At 36.6% G+C, this 15,429-nt stretch overlaps 1 protein-coding gene across 2 annotated transcripts in view; it reads left to right on the top strand.

Annotated features, from left to right (window-relative positions):
* The window catches only part of LAMA1 (laminin subunit alpha 1), a 96,409-nt gene that overhangs the window by 45,750 nt on the left and 35,230 nt on the right, over nucleotides 1-15,429 (top strand). For both annotated transcript variants that reach the window (XM_085573740.1, XM_077784268.2), the window contains exons 15-30: nucleotides 204-315; nucleotides 1,224-1,334; nucleotides 2,048-2,175; nucleotides 2,783-2,869; nucleotides 3,119-3,330; nucleotides 3,774-3,880; nucleotides 4,821-5,001; nucleotides 6,288-6,424; nucleotides 9,006-9,242; nucleotides 10,314-10,457; nucleotides 10,807-10,986; nucleotides 11,589-11,774; nucleotides 11,888-12,015; nucleotides 13,067-13,187; nucleotides 13,374-13,511; nucleotides 15,043-15,164. In XM_085573740.1, coding sequence (XP_085429866.1) covers nucleotides 204-315; nucleotides 1,224-1,334; nucleotides 2,048-2,175; nucleotides 2,783-2,869; nucleotides 3,119-3,330; nucleotides 3,774-3,880; nucleotides 4,821-5,001; nucleotides 6,288-6,424; nucleotides 9,006-9,242; nucleotides 10,314-10,457; nucleotides 10,807-10,986; nucleotides 11,589-11,774; nucleotides 11,888-12,015; nucleotides 13,067-13,187; nucleotides 13,374-13,511; nucleotides 15,043-15,164 — 2,331 coding nt within the window. The remainder of the gene's footprint in view (nucleotides 1-203; nucleotides 316-1,223; nucleotides 1,335-2,047; nucleotides 2,176-2,782; nucleotides 2,870-3,118; nucleotides 3,331-3,773; nucleotides 3,881-4,820; nucleotides 5,002-6,287; nucleotides 6,425-9,005; nucleotides 9,243-10,313; nucleotides 10,458-10,806; nucleotides 10,987-11,588; nucleotides 11,775-11,887; nucleotides 12,016-13,066; nucleotides 13,188-13,373; nucleotides 13,512-15,042; nucleotides 15,165-15,429) is intronic.

Raw genomic sequence — 15,429 nt, forward strand, 5'->3', positions numbered from 1 at the left:
CAGTAACAATAATGATAACAGGAGACATCTGCAAATGCTCTGATAAGAGTATGATCACACACTTCTTAAAGATTTGTGCCTGTTCCTCAGTTATCCTTGCCAGGGAGCAGTGCTCACTGGTGTTACTTCCCCAGAAGCAAACTGTCCTGCTGAACATAAGTCTGGGGAAACAAAGAATGTGATGTTTTCCTGTTTAACCCTAGGCTGGACTCCGTGACCCTGGATACTGCAAGTGCAAATGTTATAGATCTTTCTTCAGCACCAGATGTAGAATTCTGTGAATGCCCTCAGGGTTACACCGGATTATCCTGTGAGGTAATCTCTTACAGTGTTTTGTGTATGCAAAATTATCTCCTATTGCAAAGGATCTAGGTTTAAAGGCAGGCTGCCTTTAATTAAACTACCATTAAAGTGTGTTTTCTTTGGTGAATTGCTGCCTACTATACTTCATGCAATCCTGAAGGTATTTTCTTTCAGATACTCTAAATGGGATTTTAAACTTATTTATTGAATTATTTTTCATGGCACTAAAAGATGATGATGTGCTTCAGAATATCAGTGTTTAAGAGGAAGCAGCTATTAAAACTCTGTAAAGATATTTTGAGCTTCTCTTACTTATTAATAGCACTTTTTCTGAAGCTGGATCATGTTCAGTTTATTCTTATTATGTGCCATTAAGTTTATGGAGGCAATGAGGAATCTTAGCAGGGAGGAATGCTAGCTTTTGGAAGAGCCCACAGGGGTGAAATGCATTGTGCAAGGTGGTGTCTTGTGTATCTGTAAATAGAAGATTTAGAGAGGCACAGTCCTACTGCAGAATAGCAGACATTATTTTGACAAATAATTTAAGTATGAAAATACTGAAATTGTGCTATATCATTGTTAATAATTCTACAGAGGTGGTAGAATATCTGTTCTATTGTCCCATAATAAGGAATTTCACATATTAAACCACAGAAAAGTTAACTTTCATGCCTCCAGGGAACAAAGGGATGAATCAAAGTTTGATGGAGTTAATTCTTATCCCCTTTATCCAGTGCAAGTAAAAATCAACCACTTGAAAAGAGCTACAGTGACATCAATAGGGTTGAAAGAGCATTCATTTACCACAGTGTGAATGGGTTGGATGGTGGGTGGTAGGAAGCACACTCTTTGAAAAAGTTTTGAAGTGTATTTTCAACACACATAATGCTACTGCTATTTTCCCCTTCATTTATTTTCAGTCCTGTCTCCCTGGGTACTACCGTGTGGATGGAATACTCTTTGGAGGTATTTGTCAACCCTGCAAGTGCAATGGACATGCAACTGAGTGTGACATTCACGGTGTTTGCTTTGTAAGTCATCCTTCAAAGTGTTTCAAGCATCTATTTAGTGTGCATAATTTCAAACTATGGGTACCAAGTGTTTATTTTTGTCGGTTTTCACTGTTTAGTTCAGAGTATGTTTCAAGACTCCATTATTGTGTTTTCCAATAAACAATTTATTTCAGTTTATCATTTCAAGTGGGGAATAGTCAGAACTAATATAAAAATGCCATCATATACTGGCTGATAAAAATCTTGATTTTGTTTTCTGCAGGTTCCCGAAAGGAACAAATTGAAGCAGTGAATATCTGCTTGCAGATATATGTGCATCTTCCATGACTAACACCAGTGGAAATTGCACATTACCTTGTGAAGAAAAAAATTAGCTCTCAGATCTCTTCTGAAAATTTAATGTTACTGGAATAAAATGGCTAAACACCAGTGAAAACTATATATGTTTGTTACTGCAAATGTGTGCAATGTGTGAAATACATTTAAGTATGTGTATAAATAATATACCTGGTTTCATAAAATATATTCTAAAATGTAGGAAAAAACCATCAGGATTGTCATAACTCAGAAAAAAAAATCCAACACTTACTTTCAGGGTTCTAGGAAGTTCTTCATGGCTTGAAGAATGGCTTCCTTGGATGTCATACTGCATACAGACTGCTCTAGGAATCCCTCAGGGGCCAAAAAACCATGAACAGAAAATACAAAAAGATTTTTTCCATGTCTCACAGGCTTGTCAACATAACACAACAGGACCTTTCTGTGATCAGTGCTTGCCTGGATTCTATGGAAATCCATCCCAAGGAACATCTGAGGACTGCCAGCCCTGTGCATGTCCTCTGAGTTCTGCTGCAAACAAGTAAGCTTCTTATGCAAGACTGTCTTTTGCATCTTCAGCAAAACCAGAAAGTGAGAAAAATAAAAATGTCATGACATCTGAAGGTGATAGAAAAGGAATTTTTTTCTTCATCTTTATTTGCTTATATCTCATAGAAACATTATTTTTTGAGGTAGACAAATATATAGACTGAGCTAAAACAGGCTGAGTGAACTGGTATGATTTTGCACAGTGGGTGAAAGTAATAATTCAACCTGTCCTTGAACTTTGCACAAAAGCCATGGTTATCTTCCTTGTTTTTTAAGAAAACAGTAGAAAGACAGAAGTGTTGTATCTAGTATCTAAAAAAAGGAACTCAGTACAGTAATTGCACTGCTTTGCTTGAATGAAAACCAAATATTTAGGAAGTTTTAAAATCTTGCTTTTCAGGTGAAAAAAAACCCAAGAGTTTTTGAAAATTATACATTTTTTTTTGACACATTCTAATGTTAAAGGCGTTGTTAAACTAGGAAAAATTGCGATTGTGTGTTCATATAGCAAGATATGCAAGGAAGGGCGGATATTGAATATTTGCAGAAGTCTTATGATTCTGTGAATTGATGCAAACTGCCATAACTATTCTTAATAGTTTCAGTCCCACTTGCCAGCTGAGTGAAGAAGGTGGGATTGTCTGTGACAAATGTCTTCCAGGCTACACTGGTTCTCAATGTGAAAGGTATGTACACTAATTTTGGGTGAAACATCTATATCATTGCCATCACTAAGTGTTGATCATCTTATCTTCCTTATATTGTTCATAGCGCATGTACAGAGCATTCCTAATAATATTTTCCATATTATTTTGTCTTTCATTGTAATACAGAGACACTTTAGTTTAAAATATAAAAGGAAGGTCTCCCTTCATTGAGGGGAGTGTATGACATGACCACGCTCCAGCTGATAAGGTTTTTAAACTCTATTGCAGGTGTGCTAATGGTTACTATGGGAATCCTCTTATGCCTGGACAGTCGTGTGCTCCTTGTGAATGCAATGGCAATGTAAACCCTCAAGAAGAGGGCCACTGTGATCCCTCCACAGGACAGTGTCTGAAATGTCTGGGGAACACAGCAGGTCACCACTGTGAAAAGTGTGCTGATGGGTATTATGGGGATGCAGTGACTGACAGGAACTGTCGTGGTAAGTTGTTATTTTTATTACTCTCAACATTTAAAGAACACAAAAGTGTAGTGTTCACGTGCAAGACAGATGGGGACGTGTGCATCTTTGCTGAAAGAGTTGACCTTCAAGTTGTGAGTTGGCAAGTGCAGGTTGAAAACTCTGGGGCTGGGTTAGGCTGGGGGAGGAGAATGTATTTTGTTAGGGTTTTTCCTACTTCTGAATGTCACATATAGGGCTGGAAGAAAAAAACTTTTCAAATACAGCTATTCAGAGGTGTTTTGTTTTGGTTTTTTTTAAGTTTTAGTCCAAATGCACAGGCATTTCTGTGGTATATTAGCATCTGTAGGATATAAACAGATGAAACACATCCTATACCAGATTTTGAATTCTGTATAATAATGGATGTCTATAGATACACATAAATAATTTTTTAATTTGATTTCTTTTTGTCTGAACACAAGCCTGTGCCTGCCATGTGAATGGTTCCCTTTCAAGTACTTGTCAACATGAGACAGGTGTCTGCTCCTGCAAATCAAATGTAATTGGAGAAAAATGTGATAAATGCTTGGTAAGCAGATACATTGCCTGTTGCTAATTTATAGGTTTTCTTATCTTTCTCCTGATCTATAGATTTTGATTTGAGCAGACACAGAGAATAGCAGCAAATAGGTTTGGGGGAGAGGGGCCTGTGGAGTGGAGACCAAAGTTTATCTGCAGAGGTTTTTGTGGCTGAAAATTGCTCTGCATGTGCTCCTTTCAGATGTGAAGCTATGTAATTGACTCAGCACCCTCCTGCATAGGGCTGTTCAGGCTGGTGCTGTGCGGTCAAAAACCAAACCAAACGCTGTTAACATACCTGAAGGGATCTTAGAGCTGTGCTTCTGTGAAATGAAATCTGAGTAGGGAATATCTGAAGAAATGTGTTTGGTGATAATACATACATCATGGTTAAACAGCAACTGAAAGGCAGGCCTGCTATAACACCAAGCAGATATTTAATGGTGAGATAAACCAGCAGTTTCAAGTGTATGCTAAGTGTAGAACTACATCAGAGACCAGAGCAGGAGATCTGTGCCCAGTTACTGCCTTTTGTGCTGGCCCACCTGAATGAATGTGCATGTACACTGGGTCACTGACCTGCCCTGTTCCAGGCTTTCATTCATAGTCATAGGTCATAGGTCTTTGATCAGCACAGCCCAGCCTCACCCTCATGCAAGTCTTTAAATTAGAATAACATCAGGCTTTAAAACATAGTGGCTTGCTTGGGAGATTAGAGGACCATGAGAGCATTTCAGGGTTGAGTTTTTCACCCAAATGCATATTGATTTATATCTGGCAACAGTAAAGACATAATACCAGGGAGTCTTTCCACAGCAGTCATGCAGTGCTGGCCAAAATTCATGCAGGTCAGACATCATGGGGAGTAAACAAGAGAAAACAAGAGTGTATATTGTAGTGTTTTCAAAATTTATGGAACAGCACAAATCTATTTATTTCTTTTCCAACAGAATGGGTATTATGGGCTGCTTACTGGGCTTGGCTGTGTTCCCTGCAACTGCAGTCAGTTTGGCTCGGTGTCCGAGGACTGCAATCATCAGGGGCAGTGTCACTGTGTGCCAGGAGTGGCTGGAGAGAAGTGTGATCATTGTGCTCATGGCTTTTATGCGTTCCAGGATGGTGGCTGCACACGTAAGCTCTAATCCATGATCCTTCCAGAGCTGGTCTGGAATTTCTTTCAGCACCATATTGTATGTTGAACTCTGGCAAAGGTCAGTTGTTTTGATGACAATACAGAAGAATCTGTAGGAAGGTCTACTAATGCTTTGATTAAGCTAGGGAGCAAGATGTTTCTTTGCTTACTGTGTGACTCCTTGTAAAAGGTGGTGACTATGAAATAACTCATAAAGGGTGCGTGAGAGAAATATTACATCCTCAATGGCTCCTTTGTCTCTTCATTACAAAACCCTTCAGTCCTTCAAAGAGAATGAAACCTTTTTTTCTGCAGTTGGGAAGGTGAAGATCTACTTCTAAAGATTTTTACTTTATTTTTTTTTCATTTAACTCTTAAATATGTGTTTCATACTTCGATAAAAAGGCACTGAGTCTATTTTCCCATCATCACCTGTCTGTGTGCAATTTTTAGTCATGATAAGGAAGAAATTGTTCATCTAAAAGGAGAATATGCCATCAAAACCTGATTTTTCATGTTAATAAGATGCCCTTTTCAGTACAGTATAGCTAAAGGAATGCCTGCCTTTTCTCCAGCCAGATAAAACCACTTTTCTCATGTCTCAAACAGTACATTAAAATGAAATATGCAGTGAGATGGTGATAAGATTGTTTTGAAATTAATATACTTTGTCTATACTAAGAATCAAAGATCCCTTGGGTACCTTTAACCATTTGACTGTTGGAAATTACTTAAATGTTACCAAAAAGATTAAGAAGATAACTTTTTTGAAATTCTGCTTTTAACTGGAATAGTATTTTGTTTCTTAAATAGCCAAGTGCATCCTGCAATAGTTAGTTATTATAAAAATAATTATCTCTCCCTATTATTCAATAAGCAATTCTTGAGATCATTCCTTTCACCTGCTTGAGAACATTAGCTTATCTCCTGATGAGTTTTATGTTGTCTATAATAGAAAAATTTTCCTACAAATGTACTCTACTCCAGAAGTAATTTTGTTTGATCTTGTTGATCCCCCTGTGGAAGTACAGCACTGCTTTTTGAAACACCAAATAGGCTAAGTCAATAAGCAATAATGGGCTTCCATCAAAAAGATGAAATGTCACTGTGGTCATGGTTTGTTTCTCAGTGATTAGGGACGACAAGAAGTTTCTAATGGAACAGACAAATGTACTGCATAAGCAAGGAAAGATAATTGGTGGTCTTGGAGTTTTTTCTCTGTAGTAAAGTGATAAAGTTGAAATAAGATAGATAAAGTTACCATTTGGTTTTGTTTCTCTTGCAGCCTGTGACTGTGCCCATACTCAAAACAACTGTAATGCTGATTCTGGCCAGTGCATTTGTCCCCCTCACACTCAGGGACAAAAGTGTGAACTCTGTGAAGAAAATTACTGGGGACTTTCTCCTAAACTTGGTTGCAAGGTATGTAGGCTGGGTGAAAAGCCATGGCTGTTAAAAGCAGTTTGCCTTATGGAAATGTCAGAATTGGACTCTTTTTTTGAGAACCAAGATCTTTATTCTGTCTCAGTGTTATGTACCATGCTCACATTGAAACAAAAAACAGCAAAACAACAGAGGGCACAATGTTTATTGCAGAACCTTCTAAGAGAGCTGTCTTTGAAAATACTATCAGAGTGCTTATTCTGGATAGGTGCATAGTTCACATTGAAATTGTGAGATGTGTATTCTAACATTTAGGTGTTTAAACAGTGGTACTAAACCAGAATTATAGCAGCAAGGGGCAACTGGGGACATATTTTCTGTGCAAATCAATAAGTAATAATGTTACAGATTTAAGAACATTGGAAGTGTCTTGAAAGTCACTGAAGACATTTTTCCTGAAAATTTATAATTTAAATGGTATAACGGAATTAATGTTTAATGGGTGGAATAATGGTAGTTCCCATTATCTCAGCTTAATACTTACGATTTAGCAGTAAAATGAGAAGTCAGTGCAAATCCAAGGAATAGCAACCATTTATGCCTTTAGGTTCATGCAGTAAATTCCTGTCAGATATGGCATTGGTCCAAAATATTTTTTAAATGTTGAGATTTTTAAAAGCCTCAATCACATGAATGAAATGGCTAACTTCAGTGGAGAAACCACAAATATAATCAACTTGACAAGGGCTGTCATTACATGCAGTGAGTACTTAAGTGTCAGATAAATTTGTATTCTTTTTCTCTCTTTAATTTTTTAGAGTAAGGGTGATAAAGTATTCCTAATAAGTCTTCAGAGTTAACCATCTTAGTGATTTATAGTAACATAGTTGGCAACTGGTCTTTAAACCACGGTGTTGTTAGCTGTCAGCTTACTGTCATTCTTACCTAATGTACTGCAAATACAATGTGCTGGTCTCTGCATTTCCTTTCAGGTGTTCGTTTCATAGGGTGATTCCACAGCACTTTCCCATGATCAGGTGCAATTAAATGCAGTCATATGCAGTTGCTCACTTTTTCTAGGTTATTTATCATTCCTTTTTGTTGCAGCATCGCGGTAATGAATGTGAAGTACTCTAAAGTATTTTAGATCCCTTCTTGATGCAACAGACAGTAAAGTGATCTCCAGATAATAGTCCCAACAGGGGGATAGTCCCTATGCTGAATAGTCAGATGTGGTAGCTTAAGATCAGGAGCAATGTCTTTTGGCAAACCCAGGAGAGACTCTGCGTACTCTCTACATAAATGGGGAGATGCTGAGAAGCCCAGACTGGTTTTGCAGCACAAGTGGTTACTTTACCTGGCACTGTTTCTAGAGGTTTCTTGATCTTTAGTATCCATTTCTGGGTGCAGTAGTGTAGCAGACCTATAGTCTTTTTTAGATTACAATCCTTTTCATGTGTGCTGGCATCACAGTGCGTTGTATCTTAGAGTCTTTATTTATCTTTATCACAAGTAGCTAGAGATTGAACACATGTAAATTATTATATCTTAGAGTTTGATGTTCAGAGCTGTGGGCCTTTACTGACACCTGAGAGCCAAAGTCGTCAACCTGTGTGACCGTAAATTGTATAAAACTAAGCATTACAGTACCCAGTGCTAGAGTAAAAAATGCTTAATACAAAGAGTGCTGTGGGTAACCAGCAAAATTGTGAAGAATGCTAAAGGATAGACAGCAATTCTTCTAGAACTTGTGGGTCTTGACATAACGGTCTTGGCAAGGTAAAGACTTTTTCATCTCAAAGAGAGCTGATGAGGAAAATTAACTCAGGGAAAATGCTCACAGTAGATGATGATAGATGGAATGTACTTTTTTCCTGTTCAGTTAGAAATAACCACAGACCAGAATTGGGCTTGTGAAGTAACTACAGATAAGAAATTAAGAGTGAAGGCTAATCCAGACTGCTTCAAAAAAGAATGACAAATAAAGTACACCCACTTTGCATGTTTGTAATAACCGATTCATATTACTGATTGCATAGTGAAGGATGCCCTGCCAGGAAGCAGTTTTCCTTTGGTACTGAGCTGCATTGCATGCTGAGCTTCCCACCTTTGGGATGCAATGAGATTTTTGGTTCCTCATCAAATAGTAAAAATAGCTTGAGGAAGATGCAAAAGCTATTAAAGCTTCTTGAAACGTTAAGAGAATGTTAGTTTTAAGATTTTCCTTTCTGTTATATGTATAAAGTGATGATACAGATTTCTTCCATTCAGTGTTTATGTAACATAATTTAATTTACTTTCTGTATTCAATTACTAGTACTGTAAATTAAGTATTTTGGATATATTTTTGTTTTCTGGAGCAGATTCCTTCAACTCCTTTGGTTCACCAACAAAGCTTTTAACTTTTTGCCATCCACTGTTTACTGGAAATGTAGTTCTTTGCTAAAAAACAAATCAAACATCCTCATTTTTGTATGGAATTTCTTCCATTTTATTATTGTACAGTATTTATTGACAAACATTGGGTTTTAAGGGTCATTTTTAAATTTACTGTACTGTTTCTGTTGTAAATTTTTTTTAAAGATCTGCTATTTATGAACCTTTCTTCTCTTCCGCTAAGGCTTGCAACTGTAGCGGTGCTGGTTCAGCCAATTTCCAGTGCAATGTGTTGACAGGTCAATGCCAGTGCAAAATTGAATTTGGAGGACGAGACTGTTCCAGGTGTGCCTTGGGCTACAGGGACTACCCAGACTGTGTAGCCTGCGACTGTGATTTGAGTGGAACCAAGGCAGAGACGTGTAACGACACTGAAGGAGTTTGTGGTTGTGAAGAAGAAACTGGTGTCTGTACCTGCAAGGTACCGAGTTATTCAGCCCCTTCTGGAGCAGAAAGCATTAGTGCTTTCTAGACATTGAGTGCATTAAAGTCAAGGAAGATACAAGGCTGAAAGGACTTCAAAAGGCAATCTGCATCATTTATGAGTACACCTAGATCATTCTAAAGGATTCTCTGTGATCTTGCTATTAGTCAGGAAAAATTGAAAACCAGTGAAGTTTTTCTGTTCATACACATTTGGTTTTCTTAGGTTTAAGAGCAACACATTAGTTCAGATGATACAGCCTGCTTTTTTGAAAATTCAAATTATAATGATAGGAAGAAACAATAAATACTAAATGGAGACTCAGTGTTTTTTGAAATACATTTATGTTGCAAGTTCGAATTAATTTCCTATGCTGCAACCAAAGTGCTTAAGAATAACTCAGATATATTGCTAATAGTGAAGTCTGATATTCTTGTATATAGGAAAGGAAACATTAAAAACACAGATAGTATAGATTTCTCTGGCAAGATGGGAATAATTTCTTGAAAAACTGACTGATAGAAAACTTACTTCACGACAACAAATTTATGCCTTCATAGGTGTCTGTCCAATCTCTGGTTAAAGGTACCAGTGGACATTGACTGTAGTTTTGGGTGTTTCTTGAGGTTCAGCTTACCAACTGGGAATTGAGTGGAAAAATAGACACTTGGGAATAGGTCCCTTGATTCTTATTTATACTGAGCAATTTATTTGGCTTTTAGAGCTCATTTTCCAGATGCAGGTTTGGGAGGAAATTCTGTCTTCATTCTAAATACATAGCTGCTAATTTTTGTTAGTCAAATATATGAGCTTAACTTAAATGTTCTGTGGTTGTTTGTGGGGAGTTTTGTGTGTGTGTGGTTTTTTGGTGTTTTTTTTTAAGAAAGAAAGCAAAACAGTGTTGGAAAATAATGAAAAAAGTAATGTACTGCATTGTATATACAATAATTGATATTCTTCTATGTAGTTTATGTAACAACTAGTTTTTCTTCAGAAAATAATCATCTTTCATTTATATAGTGTAGTATTATGAGTGTAATATTACTTTTTTTTTTAAATATCCTCCAGGAAAATGTTTTTGGTCTACAATGCAGTGAGTGTAAACCTGGAACTTTTGGTCTGTCTGCCAACAATGCACTAGGATGTTCTCCATGTTTCTGTTTTGGAATGTCTACTTCTTGTTCAGAACTAGAAGACCATGTGCGAATTCCTGTAAGTAAAGCAATATAAGCACACAGAGACAATTTGCTGTTATCCTCATGTTAGGTGCCACACTGGTGTGCATATTTAATGCATCAGGCTGAGTGTCCTGACTGGCTTATGGGGCCAGTGGCAGAGGTCAGAACAGAAAAGAAAGCAAATGGTAAAAGGTCATACACTTATTTCTGGAACCTTGGATTTCACTCTTCACTTCTTAAAAACGTAAATATCAAACGTATTTAACAGTTTTTTGGATTGGGCATTTATTACTACTCTAAGATGGACTATTGACTGTTTCAAAGCAGCTAAAATTGTTAACAGGTTATTTTGTTGAATTAATCTTTTGCTTTTTGTGTTTCAGATAACATTAACTCCAGATCAGGCTATTCTGCATGTAGTAGCTCAAAGTAACCTGACTGGAACAGTGGAAGGAGTATTTTCACAATTTCCGGATGTTTTATTGGATGCTGCCATAGTTAGAAAATATTTAAATACAGAAACATTTTACTGGAAGTTGCCAGAGCAGTTTCAGGGAGACCAGGTAAGAACATTAAATAACTGGAATGCTTTGTAGATAACCTTGTTGTCCGATAGACACTCCTTTATTCTAGAATAGTAACTTTATCTTCATAACATATTTCTGTGTTAGTTCTATTCTTGTAGGTCATAATATTGTAACTATTTAGTGATAGAACTTACATATAGCAAGCACAAACAATATATTTACATTGCCCTTTCCTAACAAGATTTTTCTTGACTCTGTAAATTGGTAATACCCATGTATAATTACTTCACAGTTTCTGTTCAAAGGAAACAATTATATATTTGGTTTCATTTTGGAAACCTAAAAGAATTTTCAATGTTGATGCTAGAATCAGTGTATCAGTATATTAGATCATGGAATCTCTATTGCTTAGGAATTGAATGAAAATTGAGTGCACACCTTGAGAGGGTCTAGGTAAAGAAACTAAGACTGCTTTTTAGAAGTATGTATTTAACCTTGGTGGAAAAGCCACTGAGTTGTTTTATTGCCAATTCTTCAATAGACTGGCAGTTTTCTTGTCTACAGATGATTTTAAGATATTTTCAACTAGTAGCTCGAACCTTAGAATAAATAATAGTAATAACTTTTAATCCAAACAGCTCATGGCCTATGGAGGGAAGCTGAGATATACTGTTGCCTTTTATGCTTTGGATGGCTTTGGAACCTCAAATTTTGAGCCACAGATTCTAATGAAAGGAGGTCAGACCAGCAAGTTAGTCATCTATGTAGACATCCCTTCTCCAGAAAATGGAGTAAGAACTGACAAGGAAGTAGAAATGAAGGAGGTAAGCCAAAACACAGGCAGGAACATAGCATTACCTTGAAGTAAACATGAATGTTCCTGGGTTTAACAACAAATTTTAAAAAAAGTAATAATAAATGTGTTATGTTTCCCTAGGATTCTTGGAAGTATTTTAACTCTGTGTCTGATGAGCCTGTCTTACATTCTGACTTCATGTCTGTGCTCAGCAATATTGAATACATCCTTATCAAGGCAGCTTATGGCCAAGGATTACAGCAAAGCAGGTAAAGCAACCTCTGATTGCATTTATTTATTGTAATCCATTTCCTGTAATTTAATTTACAAATAGCCCCAACTGAGATATACAGTATAGACTTACCTCAGGGAAATTTGCAATTTCCTATTTATGATTTTGCTCTTCCTCTGACAAGAAAACATTTATAACTTTTAATTGCAGCAGAATCCCTTTTGTATTCTTTTTTGTGAAACACTAAGTGAGTCTCCTGCTTACTTTGATATCAAAAAACACAAAGGAGCACAGGCTGGTGCAGTGTTCTGCAGGACTGATGATATAATTAAATATTTGATATTTTCTAAAATATTCATTTCCCATCTAATTTTTATGGATATTGATTTATTTCTTTTTTCAGTTGAAGCACATGGTCCCCTGAGTTCTTGGGTTTTTAATCAATCTAGGTGTCTCCTGTAGCTTGAAACACTCTGGGCAGTGGTAATAACATCATCTTACCTCAGAACAGTAGCATTTTATTACTATTTTGTCCAGAACTGTTAATAATGAGATGGAAGGGATGGGTTATCATCATTCCATCTGTCAGCCTGGAAACAAGAAAGACAAGCAAAGGCGCATCCAATGAAAACCCAATGTTTGTATGTCTTCACAACTCTGAAGAGGTCTGATTTCCCCCTCTGGATTTTGTGCTATTTTTGATTCATGTGCCCTCAACTATCTTTTTGGTAGCTATGTCCAAAATTGTTGTGTGAGACAAATGTAGTTGTCTGATATTTCTGAGGAAAAATTACATACTCTTGCATGGTGGGTTTGGGAAGTTTTCCATACTCTTGCATGGTGGGTTTGAGAAGTCTTCCAGACTGAGAGGGATCAACATTTACTACTTTTAATAATTTCTGATGTCTGTGGTTGTAGATTCTTAAATCTCATAAATAAGTTAAAAATGTTCAGTTTTTGAGATGTTTGCATGGGAAATTATGGAAGATAATGTATTGTAGCCCTGACCTTGAAACATGAAAATGTTTTTGGGTCTTGTTTTCATGCTTCTTTAGATGTTCATACTCTCTTCTGCATATATCTTGTAGAATTGCAAATATCTCAATGGAAACTGCAGTCAAGTTTGAAGAAATGCATATAGGCAGACCTGTAGCCCATCTTGTAGAGCAATGTAGGTGTCCTGCTGGTTACACTGGATTGTCCTGCCAGGTACTGAACCCTTGAATCCTTCTTGTGTGTCTAACTGTGTGAAATTAAAAAAAAAAAAAAAAACAACTTTAATGGCTTTAAAAATTGTTGTTGCTGTTGACAGCTGCGATAAATTTCTTTAAAATTTTGCTTTTTTATTTATTTTTAAATTTTTAAATAAAGTTTTTACTATCCCCTTACAACTAGAGCTGTGCTCCAGGATACTACAGGGGAAGGCATACAGAACTCGGTGTAAGAGAGCAACACACTCTGATAGCACCTTGTGTGCCGTGCCAGTGCAACAACCACAGTGAAACCTGTGATCCTGACACTGGGAAGTGCTTGGTATGTACATCTTATACATTCTTCTATTGATTTCACCAGAGTGAAATGGCAGTAACCTGTCCAAGGAGTTTTTAGGAGAAGTATATGGCAATGTGTAATGTGATTTTTTTTTCCCCTATAACTCTGAAAAATGGCAAATCAGAATAGCTTCCCTTATGGTTCATTCAGTAAAATTGGCAAGATTTTGGGGCACTAACATACTCAAAATCATTAATTATTTTCGTTTTAACTTTACTCTTAATATTACTTCTATATCGGTTGAATTTGTCTGTTTTTCTGTGAGACATTTTGGGCTTCTGGACAAGGTCTGCTTAGGCACACAAAAATTAAAAGAAGAAATAAAGAATGCAGTAAGCCCTACTGCACCACTGACTTAAAGGTAAATTCTTTTACAGGAAGAGAATTTTCTGGGTGGCTTTAAATGAGGCTTTTTTTTTTTTTTTTAATGTCCAGAGACTACAGTATTGTAGAGATATGCCTCAGCTAAGTTGATTTGCTTACTTTTCTCATTTTATCCCATTTTATTCCTCTGTCTTGTGGTCTGACAGTCTATGGACAGCAAATTCTCAGCTAACCAAATAAGGCATATTAAGTACATTCTCTGACATTACTCAGTATTTTTTTCTAATTTTTCCCAGTTGCTTTTTTTTTCCAGTGGTGACTGGGTTAGTTCAAAGTCAATGTCTGCTGAATTCATTCTTAGTTTTTAAGTGAGTTTCCTTACTCCTTCGGGCTTTTCTAAGCCATTCTTTTGCTTTCAGGTTTGTACAAAAGTTTGTATCTCATGAATAAGAACTAAGGTTCTCATTTTTACAAGGCTAAGATGCATAGGTCTTTCACAGAGATGAATATTCATCATTCTTCTTAGTTTCCTGTTGAGGGTTAGGAAATAATCTCTGTTTTGGGATTACTACTCAGACATTTCCAGCTGAGTGGTGTAGGCAGGAGAGTTGGTTTCCACCTGACTTCTGCTCCCATAAAATAAGAGGTTGCATTGCTACTGTTTATTTCATCAACCAACCTAAAATACACACTAGCAGGTATATGAAATACAGAATAAGAAAAAAGAAAGCTTAAAAGAATAAAAGGGGGGTAAAGCAGAAAAATATTTTTGTTCACTTGAGGGACTGGTCAGTTAAATTTTGTTTATAATACCAATTTAGTGTTTTAATGTTAAGAGCACTGGTTATTGATCAGTACTCTTGACAAATAAAATGTAGGATCTGTTAATCCTAACTGTGGATAGTCAGCAATTGCTGAAATACTGAAACAGAAAAGCCAGGTATTCATACATAGACTTTACATGAATTTAAAAAAGAAATTAGGTCAGCCTGCCTGAAGGGGCATTCACATAAGAGAAAATGCTCTGGCATTCTGTTTGCATAAAAAGTTTTTTCACTCAGAGAATGTTGATCAGGGATAGTGACATGTAGAGATCATTATTGGAAACTGTATGCATGTATTGATGGAGTAGATAAAGTTACTCCTGTCGTTTGCTGTTGTTTTAAATAATCTGAATTTTGTGTCTCAGAACTGCAGAGATAACACGGTTGGTGATTACTGCAGTGCTTGTGCCCCAGGCTACTATGGGAAAGTAACTGGATCTGCCAGTGACTGCTCTCCTTGTGCCTGTCCTAGGGCCAACCCTGTCAGGTAACCAGAACTTACTAAATCCACTGTACATTTTACCATTCCCATTTCTTGCGTTTGTCCAATCTCCTATTCCTTCTGCTCCTCCTACACTATGATAGTAGGGATTGGTTATTGTTGTGTCCTTAATTTTTAGACATTTGAATGCTGCCTATTTTTATTTAGTAAATGCAGCTTGCATTCTGAGCTGTACTAGTAACTCTATGAAATTTTAAAATAGAGAGATTAGGTGTTAGATGAGTCATTTTTTCTCTAAGACTAGAACAGA

The sequence above is a fragment of the Lonchura striata genome, chromosome 2, assembly GCF_050655825.1.
Source record: "Lonchura striata isolate lonStrDom1 chromosome 2, ASM5065582v1, whole genome shotgun sequence".
Taxonomy (NCBI): Eukaryota; Metazoa; Chordata; class Aves; order Passeriformes; family Estrildidae; genus Lonchura; species Lonchura striata.